This window comes from Cupressus sempervirens, chromosome 8 (assembly GCF_028749045.1).
Source record: "Cupressus sempervirens isolate cs-2001-9-10 chromosome 8, ASM2874904v1, whole genome shotgun sequence".
NCBI lineage: Eukaryota > Viridiplantae > Streptophyta > Pinopsida > Cupressales > Cupressaceae > Cupressus > Cupressus sempervirens.
The window spans coordinates 175,779,557-175,799,774 of NC_143125.1; the positions used below are offsets into that span (position 1 = coordinate 175,779,557).

The 20,218-nt window shown below is 36.6% G+C and overlaps 1 protein-coding gene across 1 annotated transcript in view; it reads right to left on the reverse strand.

Annotated features, from left to right (window-relative positions):
* LOC149542122 (general transcription and DNA repair factor IIH helicase/translocase subunit XPB1-like) overlaps positions 1–20,218 on the reverse strand; it is a 58,899-nt gene that overhangs the window by 16,221 nt on the left and 22,460 nt on the right. The window contains exons 11-18 of the mRNA XM_089797165.1: positions 16,765–17,102; positions 16,485–16,560; positions 16,174–16,367; positions 15,542–15,705; positions 15,290–15,362; positions 6,925–7,038; positions 6,627–6,707; positions 6,468–6,527 (exon numbers count right to left, since the gene is read on the reverse strand). Of these exons, the coding sequence (XP_089653291.1) occupies positions 6,468–6,527; positions 6,627–6,707; positions 6,925–7,038; positions 15,290–15,362; positions 15,542–15,705; positions 16,174–16,367; positions 16,485–16,560; positions 16,765–17,102 (1,100 nt within the window). The remainder of the gene's footprint in view (positions 1–6,467; positions 6,528–6,626; positions 6,708–6,924; positions 7,039–15,289; positions 15,363–15,541; positions 15,706–16,173; positions 16,368–16,484; positions 16,561–16,764; positions 17,103–20,218) is intronic.

Below are 20,218 nucleotides of genomic sequence, written 5' to 3' on the forward strand. Positions count from 1 at the left end.
TTGTTCTCATAAAAACATTCAAGATTATATTTAGATTGTGTTGTGAAGAACAATCAATGCGTATGATCAAATTTGCATGCATAACAATTTGTAAGGTCACATTTTGATAAGGGTGAATAACAATCTGCAGATGAGATTGAATTTTGTTTTGAGTATTATGTTCCTTGTGACTCTACAAGGTCTATTGTGCCTATTCTCGGTGTCATATATTATATATTATGTATTGTACGTATGCTGACTTGGTATTGTGCAAGAGCCTATGATTGAATTGGCAGGTTATTTTGGTGTTAATTATTTTGGAAGGTGCTCGTTTCAGTTGTTGGTTCTCATTTTTATGGTTGTCGCATGGAAAGAGATAAGTATTCTATCTTGAATCCTTGTGATATCATTGGGAATAGTGCATGCATTTAACATTGATCTCTATTATAGTTGATTTTATGAGTTATTTAATATCTCTCTCTTAGTCACATGGTGCAACAAGAATCAATGCGATGAGGATGTTGCATTGATGATACATATTTAGAGGGAGATGTTCAGCTTTAGAGGGTGATTACATCAGCTATCTTATTGTGGTGATCAAAGTTGTCCCTGATGGAAGGAATTCAGTATAGGAGAGTATCTCAACCATTCTTATAGATGTTGTTAATGAGTTATTCTCTATGAGAGAAGTTCGAGATGCAATCCCTTGTTAATGAGCTATTCTTTGTGAGAGAAGTTCGAGGTGCAATCCCTTGTTAATGAGTTGTTCTCTATAAGAGAAGTTCAAGGTGAAATCTCTTATTCCACCATCTGCGAGTAGGTATGGTGGATCCAAGCTCTACGATGAGTGAGTAGGTATGGTGAATCCGTCCTCTACGAATAGGTATGGTGGATCCACCCTCTATGATGAGGCATGGTGGATCCACCCTCTGCGATGAGGCATGGTGGCAATGCATTCTTCTCAAGGAGAAGTCTGAGGTGAAAGCTCTTGTTCCACTCTCTGCAATGAGGCAGGGTGGAAATGCAATCTACTCGGGAGAAGTTTGAGGAGAAAGCCCTCCTTCTATCCTATGTGATGAGGCATGGTGGAAGTCATGTTTGCAACTCCATGACATTTTTTATGCTACTATAATGAATCATGTTATGCTGAGAAAACACGTTTTTATGAGAATCTATATCATGAGAATTTATCATTGACATCTTTGGTTGCAGCTATGTGTGACTGCTATGTTGAAGATTGCAGCTGTGATAGAGATCTTTATCTTTGATTTTTCTATAGAGATAATATTTGTCAAACAACTGGAGAATATATTTATGATAATGTTTGAAACGATAATAATTGATAAGATGCCTTTGATTTGTGTTTTCTTGATAATCAAGCAATGTAGGAGTTATTCAAGAGATGATAAGTCTGACCAAATAGGATTCTCCCACAATAAGAAAAATTGGTACCCAATTTCTTTTCTGCCAAAAAGCTGTGTTGTGTTGGATCCTATCTATAGCCAGATGTTGGATCCTATGTATAGCCAGATGTTTGATCCTATCTATAGCCAGATATCAGGTCGTTCTTGTCACATCATTGTCAACTACGTTTCTTTTCCTGTCACGGCAGTAAAGAGGTGTTGATCGATTTTGGCCCACTAATGATGTATGCAGATTTTTCACCAAAATAACTATCAAACTAGAATCATGAAGGCAACTTCAGCTTCAGCACTAGAAGAGGAAAGAATGGGTGAAGCTCAAAGAAAATTTGTTATGGAAAATACCAAGCATGACAGAGACCAGGAACAGTGTATATATTCTCCAATGCATTGAAAGGAAAACATATATGAGGATCTCTTCCAACCATAAAGTTGCACTTCAAAAGGTCAGCATTCAAGACACAAAGTTCCAAAGAAGCCTAGACATCAAAATTTTCTATTTTTAGAAAATATCAAATTTTAAAAAACAGTAATGCTTTTGTGTTTTGTTTAGTCATTGACCCAAATAGAGGAGATGAACACAAAAACAAACATCACAAATTTCTAACTTTAGAAAAGTGTTTTTTGCTATTTATATTTTTGTGGCAAAATATAAGTAATGCAGTAGTTCAAACTGTCATCTAATGTGTCGTATCCTCAATGACATATCTTACTAATAAAAATAAATTAATGAGCCACAACATATATGTAATTACTTCCAACTTGAACTGATATATCCACAAAATTCCTTCAATCTCGCCAATGTTTGAGCAACTAGTTTGACATATTACTTGCATCAACCAAACTTCACAAATTCCACATAAACAAACTAGTGACAAGTCAATACCGAAACTACAATTGAAAATGAAATTCCTTAACTTATTAATGATATAAATCTGATTGTTGCATCAAATAGGACTGCTGGAACAGAAACAAACCCTACAATAAACTCGTGACGAACAGCATTCTGAACCTGCAAACATACATATAGTCAAACTAGCTGAACTACATTACTACTTGAGCTCTGTTGAAGCTTTGAATGATATCACGCTCAGTACTAAAGTGGTTTCGGGGTTTTCATAACATTGCCCCATTGCAAATGGGGACCCCCTCTTTTTGCTTTAGCAAGGAGTCATTGTCTTTGGGTGGTTTTAGTTGACAACATTTTCAACTCTCCAAGTCCAAGGGTGAGTTTGAGCAATTTTGGCCTGCTAGGAAATAGTATTTGTATGGGGTTTGTGCAAGGATTTTGATGTCCTTTTGAGGCATTCTCGTAGCCTAAGTCTTTGTGGAGCATTAGAGGTTTAGTCTAAGTGAGAAAGGTTTACATGCTTTGTATTAGAGTCAATGGATTCAGCCTATCATTGGGTCCTTGTAGGCTAATTCTGGTGATTAGAGAATCTTGTTGTGGAGTTATTTGGCTCACCAAAGCACTATTGTTAGTGTGTATCTCTCCAAGCCCTCCATATATCCTGAAGTTATGTTGTTTAGTGGGTTTTGGCTTTGTTTTTAGGGACTTACTATTTACAATAAGTCGATGTATGAGTCCAACGAGCTCAGATGATTTAGAGGAGTTATATGATGATTTTAGATGTTATTTCTAACTTTTCAATTGGGTTCCAAGATTCTTGGAGGGAGAGTCTATTTTTAGAAAGTCACCCAGTTAAAATCATTCATCATATTTCATCATCACGATCACTCATGTGCGGTCAGCTTTCACTTCTGGTGTGGTTAAGCCATTTGTGCAAAGTCAAATGCATTATTGGTTACAATTTACGTGCATTAAGGTTGCTAGATCAAGTGAAATTGTCTAATGGCCACCTTAGTGTTGAAGCTCGTTGGAACCAGGATGAGAAGTTTTAAATCATGGGCACATAAAACGTCCTTGTGTGTCAGAATATCATTATATTAATGAAAAGGTCAGTTTTGGATCAATGGGGGAGTTTAAATTAATAGTGGCTTTATTACACATCAACTTTAAACAATTGCTTTTGGGGTGAAATAAAGTAAGATATTATATTTTAAACCTTGCAACCAAAAAGGTACATATGTAAGTTATGTGAGGTGTGTGCTGGAATATTCAAGCTCAATTTGCAGCTACAAGATTCGGTAGTGTTCAGTATCGTTAGACTCAGCATTACACTGGGATGCTCTGCAAGTTAAGGAGGATGACACACCTCCATGATTGCTTGGGGTTCCATTGGATGAGGATCCTCATCCTACACCGCTACCAGTGAGTCAAAGGATGACTATAATTGTGATTTAGTTTCCTAGAGGACATCCATATATTTAGCAAATATTATTTGCAAATGCATTATTGATTTAGATTATTATGGACATCTAATTATGGATTCGGAACTTCTACGCTATTGTTTATTGTTTACAACTTTAGTTGGAGTTCTCTTTGTCATTTTGTGCATGAGACTTGGAGCCTTTGGGCATTTCGCTATATCTACACCATATTTTTAGTATGAAAGTATTTCAATTTTGTTAATTTGCTAAATTGCTATGTATTGAGCTTTTAAAATGTCTATGGTGAATGATATATCAATGTTATGATTTGCATATTTTAATTCTCTCTACATATATGAAAATTTCCCTATTTTTATTAATACTTGTCCCATGTCAACCCCTAAAAATTAGCTCTGAACCATACCCCTTCTTGAAACATGTCCTTGTCCCCTAAAACCTTGTCATCCAAGAAACTCTGTAAAGCATAGTCCAAAATTTAAAATGGTCTCCTCAGAACCTCCATTTAAACCCTTTTTGGGATCATTTTAGAGGTTATATTGTTTTTATCATTTAATAACTTTCTTAGAAAGATCATATTTACCTCCTTACAAAGTGACGTTTTATTTTTTATTTACATTTGAACCATAAGAGCCACAATATGGTTAAAAATAATTATATTCTCGTGCCACCAACATATTGCAAAAAATATTAAAAGAGTCTAATCAAGAATCCTACCCATGCCAACGTAACCTTAAGTTTGTACGACATCAATCTTATGATGATCGATGCTTTCCACAACTAGCAAACTTCTCCAAGAAATGCGGAATGCTCCAAGAATGTCTAAGACTCTGAAGTCTATCCTACATTCAAAAAGTATCATGGGGCTTGCCTTGACTTCCCAATTCATTACCACTGCCAGAATACCATCCTGAAAATGTTGGCGCTCTCCACAAAAGTTGGGGTGTCCAATGATACTCAAAAGGACATAAAAATGGGGACATTGCACCATTTACAAAATTTACAATCAAAATTGACAATGAAACTTGTTCTACGCTAACAAGAAGTCTGCTAATTCTTTCATGAGAACAATCAAGCATTTTGCAGGTCTCAAGATCATCAACCAAAAGTTAGCAGTGGCAGGATGAGCTTTCTTTGATTCCAAGACATTAGGATAAAGATTTGCTTCTTCCAAATTCTAGCTAATCAAACTTTACTGAAGGACAATGTCACCAATTTCAATTCAAAGAGCTTAAGAAAAAAATTCATCATTTTGACACCATAAAAAATCAAGTTTTAAAAGATTTAGGAACTCAAATCAATATGAACTTATAGAGTGAATAATCAGGGTAGCACATGTATCAATAGAGCTTTAGTCTCAACTTTAACCTTATCGAAACCATGTTTCACATGGTCATTCTGCTCCATTGGCTTCAAAGCACAGGAAACACATAGTTTGAGCATATCATATCTCCTTATTTGCATCCTTGTTTGATTAGACTAGCTGCCCAACGGCAACCAGATATAACTACCTACTTAACTTCTCACTCTTGATTTTACATATCAATAGATCTCATCCACCATATTTTCCGTTGTGGCCCAAGATTAAACAAAGACAAACATTAGCACTGTCATTAACAATAACTACATATCATACTAGATAATAATTGGATCCACCCTCATGGTTTTGATACTTATTAGCAAAAAAGTAAGTGATTGGGTAAATTCTCTAGGCCTATTAAGGTTTTCTCTACATAATCTGTGAAAACCAATTTCTACAAGTTTTCAATAACTAGGTATCAATAAACTGATTCTTGTGGCCTGTGACTGCCTGGAACGGACAGGCAAAGGCCAATGTCATTACACTGGAGGCAGAGGCTCAATCTTGGGGTAAATAGGATAAGTACACCCTGTAGTATAAGCAAAATCAGGTGCATGGAGAGGTTTCTTATGGTTAAAGCTATCCTGTAGTCTAAGAACATGGAACTTCCCTTTTCACTTTCCAACCAATGATCTTGCAAAACCAGTAATATGGAGACAAAAAAGGCCTAGTTAATGTTCAATGTCTCGTGTGCTATTTGTTTTGAGGTCACGACCAGTTGCTTTTCAAAGACATGCAGGTTACACATCACATAAAGATCAGAGATGTGTGGTAAAGTATATTTGAGTAAACTCAGAACAAAAGGATATTGAACAATAAGGCTCCTCCAACAAAACCTGCAGTTTTATCACTTACTTCTGTTTACATATATGAGGTTTAAATTGTAAAAGATCCAATGATTGTTCCTCTCAAATAAAACCAGCCCATTAATACATTGAATAAAGGCATCAATTTATGACATAGTACTCAACTAGACCACTGCCAATTTTAACAATCCAGAAGAGAGCTCTCTTCCTCTAGTATACTTATTTTTCTTTCTTTTGTATCTAGAAAGCCTGTAAACATTCTTAGGGTTTATTTTCTCAGGTCATTAAAAATTCTAGTTAAGTATATTGATATTCCAGTCAGCCATTAATTTGTTAGTATTACTATTTAATAATTCTTTCCTTTTTTTCTGTCAAATAATTGTTTTAAAAAAATTTAATGTTATAGTATTAATATTCATATAAATATAACATTAATATTAATATCAATATTGATTGTACTTGTGATCTTGTATGGTAAAAATTAGTATAAAAGGCTGCTTATCATTTTCACACAGATAACTGTTCTTTCTAGCAGCTCCGTAGTTCTTACAGCACATTCTGAACCACTATCCCATTCGACTCAAATAGAACAGCATTATTGAGCTTGCTTACCTTAAAACTGTATCCTTGATCGATCAGAAATTGTTGTCGCTTTGTAGAATAATACATTTCCTGCAATTAGTGTCAACAACACAGTAAGATAAATTAATCCAGAAACCAAAAAAAAAATGAATTTTTTGACTTCAGGGCCAAAATTATATTAAGGCTTGCCTGTGTGTCCGTGGACACTAACGAATAGAAGAAAGCATTGTATTCTTCCTTCCCTCCCGCCATCCTATCCTGAAGTTTACCCTGTTAAAAGGTAACCACCGAGTAAATGATTCTTTCTAATATTGTAGTCAGATACTCATCAAAAACAACAGCAATTATGAACGAGTTCAAGATTTTGCTAGAAGAATCGAAACTTGCATTATGTTCATTTGCAATTCAAGCATGTGCATCAATGTTGCTATATTTCTTTGCAAAGAATTGCAAAGCATCACTGCATCCAAAGGAATAGAAGGCCAACCTTAGCTCTCAGAATACGTCCCAAACGCTGTGCTTCTTGACGACGGGAACCAGCATGAGAAGATATTTGAATAATCACATTAGCTTCAGGAATATCAATAGAATTGTCTCCAACCTGAAAATGATGAATGACATAGTCAGAAAAGAAAAAGGAAGAAACATTAGATTACTCCCCAACTCTTATTTCATATGCATGCTAAACGACACAAGATTCAGCACATTCATACATTAATGCTAAACATGCCTTTCAAAAAAAAATTAGAGAAAACAGAAAATATTTATATTCCTGGTCATCTAATTGACACACATATTCATGTGCTGATTGCACTCTGAGTTAAGGAACTCCAAAATTAATACTAACAAATTCCATATCATATTGGATCTATCATTGCTAATCATTATCATGTTCCCCCTCCCACCCCAATTGCCCTTCCCCCTCACACCACGTTTTTCTTTGACAAGGGTGACCCTGACCTCTTTTCCCTTTATCTCAGACAACTTCCCCATGACTCCCTTTTCACCCTTGAAGTGCCTAACATCAGCTTTTCCCGTTTGTCCACCACTATAGGGAGGCTGCTCTAATTTCCTTCCCTCATTCCACCATCACTCTATTCCCACACTCAGACAAAAGCATTTGCATCCAATGAACTGTTGGTACAATGAGGAGTCTAAGGCTTTTTATCAAGTCGTCCGCTCCACTTTCACCCATAACCACCCCTAGCTGAAAATTTCCTACCCCTCCCCCCGGCTCATTCACCACAAGTAATGCATCTTCATCTCTCCTCGTAGAGTCCCGTTAGGACCTCCCCCTTCCACTCCTCCAAGACCATGTGGCGCACCCTCTTACACCACCACTCTCTATCACATCCCCAACTAGCCCTCCCTCTAGATCATCCCACCTTCCTCCTTCCATCTTTTCACTTGCATGAACATTAGAAAAGTGGTGAGAATCATGAATACTAGTAAAGCTAAAGAAGAGGAAGGCTTCCAGGGTGAGTTCTTCAAATATGGCTCTAATGTGTTGAGTGCCTCTTATTTGACCTCTATAATCAAGTGGTCTACATGGGGTTCCTCTCCCTCTTGATCCCACTGCATTATCCATTCAATCCATAAGGCAAACCCCACCTCTAATCCTAGAAATTACAGGACCATCATGGTTGGTCACATTTTCTCCAAGGAATTGGATCAGTGTCGTACTCGGACCGAGGGACAAGCCAATTATAGATAGGAATACCAAACTAAGGACCAGATTTTGATTCTTCGTACCATCATTAAGGAGGTCCCCTACTTTATATGGGATCTACATTGATAAGTTGGAGGGATTGCTTCATGAGCATTTGTTAGATGGGGAGGATTGTCTTCTCCACCATGTCTTGATGTTTCCTCCTTTTTGTGAATGATTTGATTCTTCAAGCATACTTCCCCATGGGATTACAGAGGCACCTTGACTATGCAGCTTCTTTTTGTGACTTGAGGCATCTGACAATTAAATTGGGGAAGAGTAAGGTGATGGTCTTTAATGGCATCAAGACCTCTCATCTTGACCACTACATTGTTGTCACTAGGATTGAGATTGTCCGTTCCTTTAAGGTTACAACTATTTGGAGGTTAATTTTTTTGCTCCTCATTTAAACTTGAGACCTGCCATCTAGCCTCTATCAATAAGGGTTATGTCTCACTCACTCTTATTGAGAGACAAAGGTTTTGGCATCAATTCCAGGACATCGTGTCCAAAATTACACTTTTGGGTACCTCTCATTCAGCCTTCTGTTCTTTATGGCATTTTGGTTTGGGTTTGGGTACCCTCCTTGTTGGACTCTAATTGGGCCTCTATTGAGCATGTCCAAGTTCTCCTTCGGTGCATCATCAAGTGCAACCAATCCATTCCTCACAATATCATCCCTATTGAGTAAGTGTCCACCCCTTCGACTTGAGGCTAGCTTTCATCTCATTTGGTTATTGTATTGCCTCAGTGTTTTCACTGATTCTATTTAAAGTTGCCACGAGTACCCTTCCCTTCTGCCTCTAGTCGAGTCTAGTATTGATTTGCTTAAGTTTCTACACTCCTTGCTTTAATGGTTTTGAGATCAATCATCACCCCTTGTTCCAATACTGTCTTAAAGTCCCCCACCATCTTCTCCCCTCTAGACAAGGAGTTGAACAAGTGCATCATAACAGACATTTATATGCAATTCATTCATACCACATGGGTCAAGGCCTACAGAGGCCTCCGTCCAAAGGTGGTGTTTTATGTAGAGCACATTCTTGAGCTACAAGACAAGCTCATTATCTATCCTTTTATTTCTCCCCAATGGTCACATTCGCTCAAATTCTCCCTTAGTTCTTTTAGGTTGGGTTCTCACCGAGTCCAGGTTGAGACGGATCACTAGTTAGACATGGGCAGCAAGGTTTGTCAGCTATGTAGCCTTAGGGTGGTTGAGACAGGAGATACACTTTATCTTTTGTTTCCTTATTTATTATGAGGTCAAAGGGAGGTTCTAATGCCCAAGTCCTAAACTCTCTCCACCTATCTTAGATACACGGACCAAAGTTGCCTTGCTCTCTATCTCCAAGAGACCTTCAAACTCAAGGATCATGTATTTCAGCACCCCTTGCATCCTCAATCTACCAACACATTGCCTCCTTTTCCAGAGGCCCCCTGCACGAGGTACAAAAAGACAATTAGTTTCTCCTCCTTGTCTTCTCAAGTTTGTGGGGTCTAGGTCCCGCAAAGGTTTCTCACAACTATGCTCACTATTTCTTACGCCTCAATCTCGAGATACTTCTTGGCTGGTCTAGATCCTTGATGGCTATTTGTTGGTTTGGGGTTCCCCACTCACTCCTCCCGTCTCCTTGGTTGCTCTTGTCTCTTTTTTTTTGGGGTTGTGCTTTTGTTTGGTCACCGTTTGGTGTCCCTTTTGGTGATTGCACCCTGGTTTGTAATGTTCAGACCCATAACTTGTTTGTTGGGCATTATTAAATTTATTTAATCTTATCTAAGTTTAGAATATGTTTCAATTTCATTAAAAAATTGAGATCAACATTATGAATCAATTCTACAAAGCCATAATCATGAAATTGATGAATAACCCAAGATTATCTCATCCCCTGTCCAAAAAAACTAAGTTATATATTTGTTATGTTTCATGATCATCTAATTGACATGCATATTCATGTACTGATTTCATTTTGAATCATGTAACTCCATAATTAGCATTAACAAATTCTACATCATATTGGATCTATCATTGCTAATCATTATCATGTCTTTTTTAGGTTTAAATATATCTCAATTTCATCAAAAAAGCTGAGATCAACATTACAAATCAATTCTAATCACTTGCATTGTGATCATGGTGATAGCCATAGTTGCAAAACTCGCTAGGTACTCGACAAGTTGTTTTGCATGACAAGTATTTCTACCACTCACAAACTTCACTCAATGAGCTTTTCGGAAAACTTCACCAAGTTTTTTGTCAAAAACTCAGCAACAAAAGAATATAACGTCTAGGATGCAATAGAACTCATTCTAAATTCATTTTGACTGATTTATTTTGCTCCCCCAATGAAAAAAAACACCCTCCCTTCAATGAGGTAATATGTGGCAATTCTGCACCAAGGAGTGAAGATTTGTAGTTCATCCAGTTGTAAGTGCAGTACGAGCTTGTTCGAGGCCATCCACACAAAGAAGAGGAATAAGTAAACTCGAAAATGGCTCAACTGATCTTTGTGCAATATAATCTTCAGATGTACAAAAGGAAGGTAGAGGAAATATCAGGTGGCCCAAATGATTTGTATAATATAGGTCCTTGAAGTGATTGATCAACACAAGAGCACCATCCATTGTTTACCATGGGTAGCATCTATGGTTTGGAAAGGCAGGCTATGAAGGAGGCGGTAGGGGTTGGATTTGAAATCACATTGGATAACATTGAGGATGAGGAGGTTGAGGAAGATTCACTGCCCATGCCACTAGCATTGACATCCAAGCTGGAGGCTAGGCCACAATCTATTGTGCTAAGCAAGGAGCAAACAAATAAGACTCCTAAGACAGGCCCCTCTGGTTCTACCTATCCCCTAGTTTTAAGTAGAGCCCAGAAGAGGAAGATGTAGATGTTTTTATGTTGTACTTACTTTTAGTTTTACAAAAACAAATTGTTATTTTACTATTGCTTTAGAATATTAGGCTACCAGCCATGAACATTCCCACATGAAAATGCCATTTTGTACCCGTTTTGCATTTAAAACAATGAAATATATCTAGACTCAACTTACTTCCTTAATGTGCTCATTTATTGACCCATTTGATGCATCTCATTGAATTTTGCCAAAAAAATCCATTTCTAACTAAATTGCAGAAAAATTCTAGGTTGTCAAGTTTTTGCCAAGATGTTCATAATGGCAAGTTTCTCAACTCTGGTGGTAGACATGATAAAACTTAGGAGAGATCTAGGCCCCACAACCAAGTTGACTCATGTGGCAGAGTCAAGTCTTTAAATGAATGAACTGATGCATTCTTTTGCCTAGACTACTTTATATGATCGGTTACCTTTTGTTGCATTCTTGGACTCTCTCCACCCAATGTTTTTGACTCTGCTTCCCCAGTTCTTTGTTCTTCTCTTGAAATGGATAGTTATCAGATACGGCATGTGCTATTCTTAAATGCTTCATTTAAATTATGTCCAAGGTCCCTTTCTTCTTCACCATCAAATGCTATATGTCCAAACAACTACACTACTTGATTGACAAGGTCTCCATATGTTTCATCAAGGAGACGTGAGTGTCTAGCAATTTATTTCCCCTCTACCTTTCAGATTTTTTTGGCGACGATTTTTGTCTTATTCCAACTACATCTTGGCTAATACTTCCACTTTTAGCTTTACAATCCTTAAAGGTTGTTTGATAACTGGGTCTTGACAATGCTCAAATTTGACCCGATTTCTTTTTAAACAAACATATGCCAAAAGTTTATTGTTGTAATGGATAAACTAATAACATGAAGTATTAATAGATGACAATAAATACCAAATACTAAACTTAAATGTGTCTTTATTTGTACACATAAATTATTACAAAAGATGACCCGAGATGATCAAGGATCGGAGTTTACCCAACCACATCATAGTAATGTCTGTGATGCTTCACATTATATTTAAAGGACCGCATAGTTGCTTGGAGGAGCACAACCTTCAACCAACCAACACTCATAACTATCCCAAAATGAAAAACGATCTATTAATAATTTAATACATAATTCGATAGCCAATATAATCCAAACATAATAACAAATATTGCACGTTGACTACAATGAATTCTTTCTTGTACACTAAATTCCAAAACTAGAACTAGGAATGAATAAGATTTCATAATGATTTACATAGCAAAATGGGATAGTTAGTTGTCCGAGCCACAGAATTGTAAGGGGGACCTACTGCAGACGTGTAAGGATTGGGTTGGAGGCTCAAATATGAATGGGTAAATATAGCCTAGATATTTCATTCCATGGATCCTACAAAACTTCAGCTCAAGCTTTAATCTAGAAACTGAACATATACTTTCATAGAGCCTAGCGTATGAGGTGGTCATCAAATTTGCAATACTTTGACCAGTCATTACAAATTATTGGTGGTATCTTGACACAATTACACAAGGGTAAAACCATACAATCACCTACAAAGAGTTTTGTAGGATCTTAACAAATAGATTTGAGGGGCAAGACACTAAGGAGCACTTTAAAGAGATCACACAAATACATTACCAAGGCCCAATAGAAGCTCATGTGGTTGATTTTTCAAAGAATGGCAGTGATGGTATTTAATGTACTAGAAAGGCACTTAGTATTCCTTACTCAAAAAAGCGCTGAAGAAGCCTCTAAAAGCCCTAGTCAAGGCTCTTGAACTAGAATCATTAAAATCTTCCATAAATACAAGAATGATAGAAGTGGCAAGAAGCTCATTTTAAACTTTTTCCACAAAAAACTAGGTGTTTAACCCTTTCAATCCAATGAACTCCAACAAGCAAAGCATGTGTTTCGGAATCAACAATAAGATAAGACCCACAATAAGTTGTGGACAAGTTCTTAGGATAGGGACAAGTTTACTTGATTGAGATCTACTCCGATGACAAGGGATAGACCCTAAGAATTCATCAAGTAGGGCGATTGAAAGCCTATAAGCACATGAAGAGGGAATGTGGCCAACTACTACTACATCTTTGTCATGCACACCAAGGTACCACACATCCCAAGTTAAGGGAATGATTGGAGGACAACACATAATGCCACTCATTGATGGGGAAGTAACCTAAACTTTATTGATCAAGAAATGATAGCATATTACAAATCGAAAATTAAGGAGTTTGCAAGGTTTGAATTTGTAGCAGCAAATGGTTATTCATTGGCCTACAAGCATGTTGTCCACCATAATAGATGGCATTAGATTGGCAGTTCCTATGGCCACATTTCCTTAGAGGGTTCACATGATTTTCGGCATCCAACAGGCACATTTCCTTCGAGGGTTCACACCCAAATATCAATACTTAGCTTTGTGGGATAACCATAAAAGAACACCATTAAGGGTGTTTTTGATGCATCATTAATAAAAAGGCTCTTAAGACAAGGCCAAGTGAGTTGGATACAATCTGCATCAATCTGCATCACAATACATAGCTATCTCTTGGTACTACAAATTCAATCAAGGATGAATACTCTTCAAATTAGACAAATACACTTCAGCGCTTGGAAACATACCATCAAGCTGGATACAAGGACAAGAAATGTTATAACACCTTATTGACACTCTCGTGCTTTCAGATGGGATAGAGAGAAGTTTAGAGGAGCTATTGAAATTGGGGCATGTGAGGCCCAACACAAGTCCATCAGCATTTTCAATGGTTTTTGAAGAAGAAAGGTGGAATAACAAGGATGTATAGGTTAGAAGGTTTTAAGAAAACCATCAAGAACAAGTGTCCAATGCTTCATATTGATGAGTTGTTTGATGAGTTATGTAGGCTAGTATATTCACCAAAATTGACTTGCAATTTAGATATCACCAAATAAGGGTTTAGCCTAGGGACACATTTAGGACTACCTCCGAGTGTCATTCTGGCACTTTGAGTCTTTGGTGATTTCTTTTGGGCTCCCCCCACAGTACCAGCCACCTTCCAATCAGCAATGAATGAAATTTTCAAACCTTATAGGAAATTTGTGTTAGTCTCTGACAACATTTTGATCTATAGCCAGACATGGGAAGAACAGATAAAAACCCCTTTATATAAAGATGGCTATTCTGCTAGCAGACCTTTGCAAAGAAAATAAAATTATAATCTGGAATAGGAAAAATTGTAGACCTAGGATACAGCAGAGCAAGTGTAGAAATGCATACAACTCAAGTGTAATACATTAGAGAATGAATTCTTCCAAGGACATGAAAAAATTATGAGGATTCTTGGGACTTTGAAGCTACTACAGCAGATTTATTAGGAGTTCATAGATAGCAATCTCTTTGAAAAAAATTGACCAAGAAAAATGCCTCTTAGATCCATAAAGCACAAGAGCTATGACCAGTTATAGAAAGTAATGTGCACTAGTCCTGTTGGAAGAATTAAAGGCTGTGCTTATGCAAAAAGAGCAACCCATATCATTTTAAAGTTGAGAATTGACATAAATTGATTGTAATTTCTCTACTTAAAAAAGCAAAGTGGCAGTCATGCACGCACTGGCTAAATTCACAAAATATCTACTTTAAGCACGTTTTGTAGTTGGTACGTATAACAGCTTCAATAAAGTTCTTATCACAGTTTGATCTCAATGGCCAGTAGCTAAATAGAGCGAGTAAAGTACATGCCTATGATTTTGACATCAAGTATGTGAAGCCAAAGAGCAACAAAGTTACAAATGCACCCTCGCAGAGACCTGAATTATCAGTCGTCTGAAATTTCTTCAATTGAATTTGATTGTAAGGAAGAGCTTTTCACTGAGTATGAGGAAGAGCTTTTCACTGAGAATGCCCAAGACCCAGTCACTACAAGACTGACTGAGGATATAATCACTGCCTCATATAGGAGTAACCTGAAGAATGCTATTATTATATACAGGACAAATAAATTATGATGCCAGAATCCAAGCTGAAACAGAAGATTATTGCCGCATTTTCGTCCCAGACATTAACTGTCAGGCAGCTACAGCAATGCAATCCATGAAGGATATAATGAAACCACGCTTGCAGTATTCAGTTTCACTATGTATTTTTATAGTTGGAAAAAAGGTAGTCTGTCAGAATAAAACATTTACAAACTATAGGCATCCTAATCTGGACACAAAAGACCAAACAAAAAATCAAATAATTCTCTAGAATGAACAGACTTACCTTCGAAAGGAAAATAGTATTGACATCTGGACTGTGCTTGAATGCGTGCAAAATCCTTGTTCTTTCAGAGTGACTGAAGCAAAGAAGGAAAACAGAAAGTGTTTATGTTAAATAATTAGAAACAGAAACTCAAAGTAGAAAATCACAGTAGTTATTGAAGAGAACAAAAAGTTCAACAAAACTATTCAACTAGAAATGCTTAAAACGACTACAACAAAATTCTGACAGATTCCAGAGAGGTCACAGAAAAACCTGGTTGCTCCATAAATCATAGGTTTCCTAAGCTTCAATGCATATTCTGTGAGAGCAAAAAGATTATCTGCAAAGACAATGATCTTATCTCCACGTTGTTGCTCGTGGAAACGAATAAGAAACTCGCATGCCCGAAACTTGTTGGGATTCATCACATACAAAGCCTGCCAAAAAAATACCAGTACATTATGACAAAGACCTCTCAATTATATACAGTCATGAAAAAATCAGTTTTATTTCAGAATACACGGTGCAGTATTTCCAAAACTTTTTTGTCATAGGATTTTAACGAGTGAAAAAATGGAGGCTTTGACATCAAATGATTAACAACCTAGCTAGTTTAGTCTTTGCAATGTAGAAATAATCCTCGAGGCACATCATGTCAGGTTTCTTCAGAGTATTATTTTAAGACCACACAAGCTATGACATTGTTCTAGTTTATGGTGCTTCTATTACTGGGAAGAGAAAATAAATTATCATACAAAGTAACATCGTGGCAAAAAGACCCAATATTTTCTGTATACAATTAATTGTGATAAGAAACACAAATAAGTATTTCAGAGCACAACGTTTATCTGTACTGTATTACCTATAACCTTTATAAGTAAACACATATCACTTTAAAAATAGACCTGCTTTTTTTTGGAGTTTTCCTTCTTCAAGTACTCTGCAAAGAACTCCTTTGTCATAGGGCACCATACTTCTGCACATTGGACATTAGCAATAAATCCTCCCTTGACCAAATCCAACCAGTTGGCTTCATACAACTTAGGCCCAATGAGAAAGTTAAGATCTGTGATGCGCTCATCTTCACGTACAAGTGTGGCTACATTTTTAAAAAGTCACCTTGTCACTGCCCAAAACTGAAGTGTCATAGTTTAAATATCATTTAAAGTTAGTGCTACATGAATGGATAATTGGAAAACCTCTAGTAGGCACCAACCTGTCAGACCAAGTTTGCAATGAGATTTTGTGATGCTGATAACTTTACGGAACATATGTGCTGGAACAACATGAACCTGTTTAGGCAGGAATGACACACAATTGGATACACCCATGCTACTAAAGTCTTGGACAGAATAAAAATTAACCAAGTATAAGTAAATATTACTCTCAAATATTTACAGTGTACCAGATATCTTATAGTAACAGAAATGAAATATCTAAATTTTCTCTTCCTGATTGAGAGTAAATAAACTTCCATGCCCTACAAGATAAATTACCTCATCCATTAAAAGAAGACCCCATTCCCTGTTTCTAATCTCTTCAATTATTTTTTCTGACTCTTCAGAACGTTTACCTCCAAATGCAACCATATTATATGTGGTGACAACCACACCAACATTATCCTTGAACCTCTCCTTACTGTCAGAAGTAAAACGGCATATTTGATCATCCCGAATAGTACTCCATAGTTTGAATTGGAATGCCCATTGGTCCACAGATACAGCATTCGTTGCCAAGCAAAGACAACTTTTTCGAATACGACAAGCTGCAGAAACTCCTACTAGCGATTTTCCTGCCCCGCATGGAAGCACAATGATACCAGACCTTGCCCTACCTGCAAAGCATCATTCTCAACATAGCTCATGAAAAGTAATATATGCCTCCAAAAGGAGTGTGAGAATAACTCATTAATTCCAATAATACCATCAATTGTTGAGACAGAAAAGGATTTACATGTTAAATCCCCAAATCCTTTGAAATGCCCCTTCAAATTCAATTTTGGAAGTCATTACAAAATAAAAGTTTGAGACCCATGGTTCCTATGACCATACAAACAAAAAAGATAGCTTATCACGGCAACTATTCAATGTGAAAGTTAAAGAGTTCTTGCTGTTTATATATTCTCTTGGAATCGTCATAAAAGCATAATTAGCATTTTACAAGAGTAACCTGCTGACTAAAAAAAACAACTACTTCCATCATACCGAATAAAGTATCTAAAAAAGGAAGGTTTTTAGTGAAATTAACAGCAGAAAAAACATCAAATTTCAAGCAGATTGTTTATAACTAGCAAGCTACTACTAATATCCTTTCAGTTCATTTAATTAAATTGATTATCATATATGTCAGAGGTGTTCTATTTAAATTCTCTATTAATATATATGTCTTGAGTAGCACCTATTGGCACCTTCCACTAAGAGCATGGTAGCATTCAGAAATTCACAGAGCTGATTTACTTTATTATTTCTGGCAATGTGAACACTGCAACGTGAACTTCAAGCAGATTGGTTATAACTAGCAAACTGCTACTAATATTCTTTCACTGCATTTAATTAAATTGATTATAATATATGTCAGAGGCATTGTATTTAAATTCTCTACTAATATATATGTCTTGAGTAGCTCCTATTGGTACCTCCACTAAGGGCATGGTAGTATTCAGAAATCCACAGTAGCTAATTTACTCAATTATATCTAGCAACGTGAACACCGCAAGAGATACCTATTCCAATTTTGAAGGTCTTCGTTTCTTTCTCTGTACTTTCCACCACATTCGGGAAGTTACTGAGGTTAATTTATTTTACTGAGGTTAAGTTACTGAGTGGGGTTATCTAAATTTTTATTCTGTTAGTTAGAGGGTTTCTGACCGGGATAGATCAAAAGTTGAGATTCAAATTTTAAGCCCTGGATTCAAAGTTATCATGTCTTTTTCAAAGGAATTCCTCTTAATCATCAATTTGGATGTCATCTGTTGTCAATTTGGATTTTCTCTATAAGCAAGCGTTCATTTTCATTCACACATGTATAAATGACATATAGACCATTTTTTGGTCTTTTTGGTGGTCACTTTAGGGTTGAAAGGATTGAATATACCAAATTAGGCAAAAAAAATCACAAAAAAGTCCAAGAAAATGACTTGAGACCAAATTCAGCCCAAGTTCAGCTGTTGGGCAGAAAATTCTTCGAAATTTGCTACAAATTCTGCCCGGGTTCCTCTCACAGAATTTGCAGCAAATTCGTAGTTCTGCAAGAGAATTTGGGGGAGAATTGGACAAGGACCAGACTTTGTACAGAATTGAATCAGACTTCGAGGGTTGCTGGAGAGAATCTAGTAACTTAGATGAAATCATAAGAATCTTTGAAACACATTTCCTCAAATGAATGGAAGGGATTCTCTCCAGAAAATAAGTTGAGAGAAATCTTTGCCTATTCCTCTTTTAAATTTCAAGAAGTTAATGTAAATTTGATCAATGACTTTATTTCAGATTATATATTTCTTACTTCATTATTCTTACTTTTCTTGAACACGTTCAGTATAAATTTTGTCTTGACTTCGCCTCGAATCTCAATAGGTTGCGAATTCCTCTTGTGCGCATTGGATTTTCATTTCTCATTTAAGTGCAACTAGTTAGTAGATAGAAAGGCAGTCAAGATACTTTAACTGCATTGCAACATGTGCCTCCTCTCCCAGGTACAGTTCAAACTCAGCTAAGAGGTTCTGCTATTTGGGCATGAGTCCCAGTACTTGTATGGTTCAGGCACTATTCTTCTTGGGTTCTTCCTGGGTGCTTGGGTTCTCTATGAGTCCTTTTGTAAAGGACCCACAATGAACCTGGTCACCCAAGAAGTGCCCCCAAAGGTGGTCCCCAAGCAAATATTCCAAAATATGTGCATGCATATGAAACAAAACATGCATTACTTTTAAATTTTCATCCAATCTCTGTATAAATATACCAAGGGAATCTTTGTACTAAGCCTTTAAATATTAAGAGGCAAACTATGAAGCACCCAACATTCGTGTATGTTTCTGATCAAGGAAATATGAATATAAATCAGTGTTACGGGACTCGGACTCACCTCTGACTCGGAAAGTCAAAATCCGACTCGGACTCGGCCAGGACTCGGCAAGGACTCGGAAAATCATACAAGTATAATAACGAACTTTTGAAGGAAAAAAATGAATAACATAATATAAAGTTGAAGATTTAAGATTTAAGATTCAATCCTTAATAGATTCTTGACATGCCACATCATTTTCAGAATTCATGTACATTGTAAAAAACATCTTCCGGAAATCTCTATCTTTTTAAAAAAAAATTTTAAAAAAAAATTTTAATTTTTTTTTTTAAATTTAAAAAAAAAAATCAAAGTCCCGGGCTCTAGACTCGCCCAGGACTCGCAGTCCTTGGACTCGGCGAGTCCATGTGGACTCTACCTAGACTCGGCCGAGTCCGAGTCCAGAGGCAAATTGCCTCGGAAACATGGACTCTGCCTCGGACTCGCAGAGTCCTGGCATGACTCGGCGAGTCCCATAACACTAATATAAATGTTAATTGTAATTTGAATTTTCATTGTGTAATGGCATTCTGAGACTTGAGTATGTTCATTTTTGCAAATTATCAATAGGATGTATGAGGTGTTTTATGTATAATTTTATTGTTATTGGCAATTATGGATCTATGAGTATCACTCTTCTGTTTATATCTATAACTTAGTTTCAACATGTGTGTGTGTGTGTGTGTGTGTGAATCCAAAACCATACCCAAGGAAAAAGAAATTGTTGTACTCACGTACTCGAACCCCATACCTATACCTAAACTGCAACCTAATCGGCAACTTGGAATTCAAGTACAAGAAGAAGACAAGGCATTAGGATGAAATGTTAGAACATATTGACTTCAATTTTATTATTGCATAACTTTCCTTAGTTTCAATCAATGATGAGGGGCA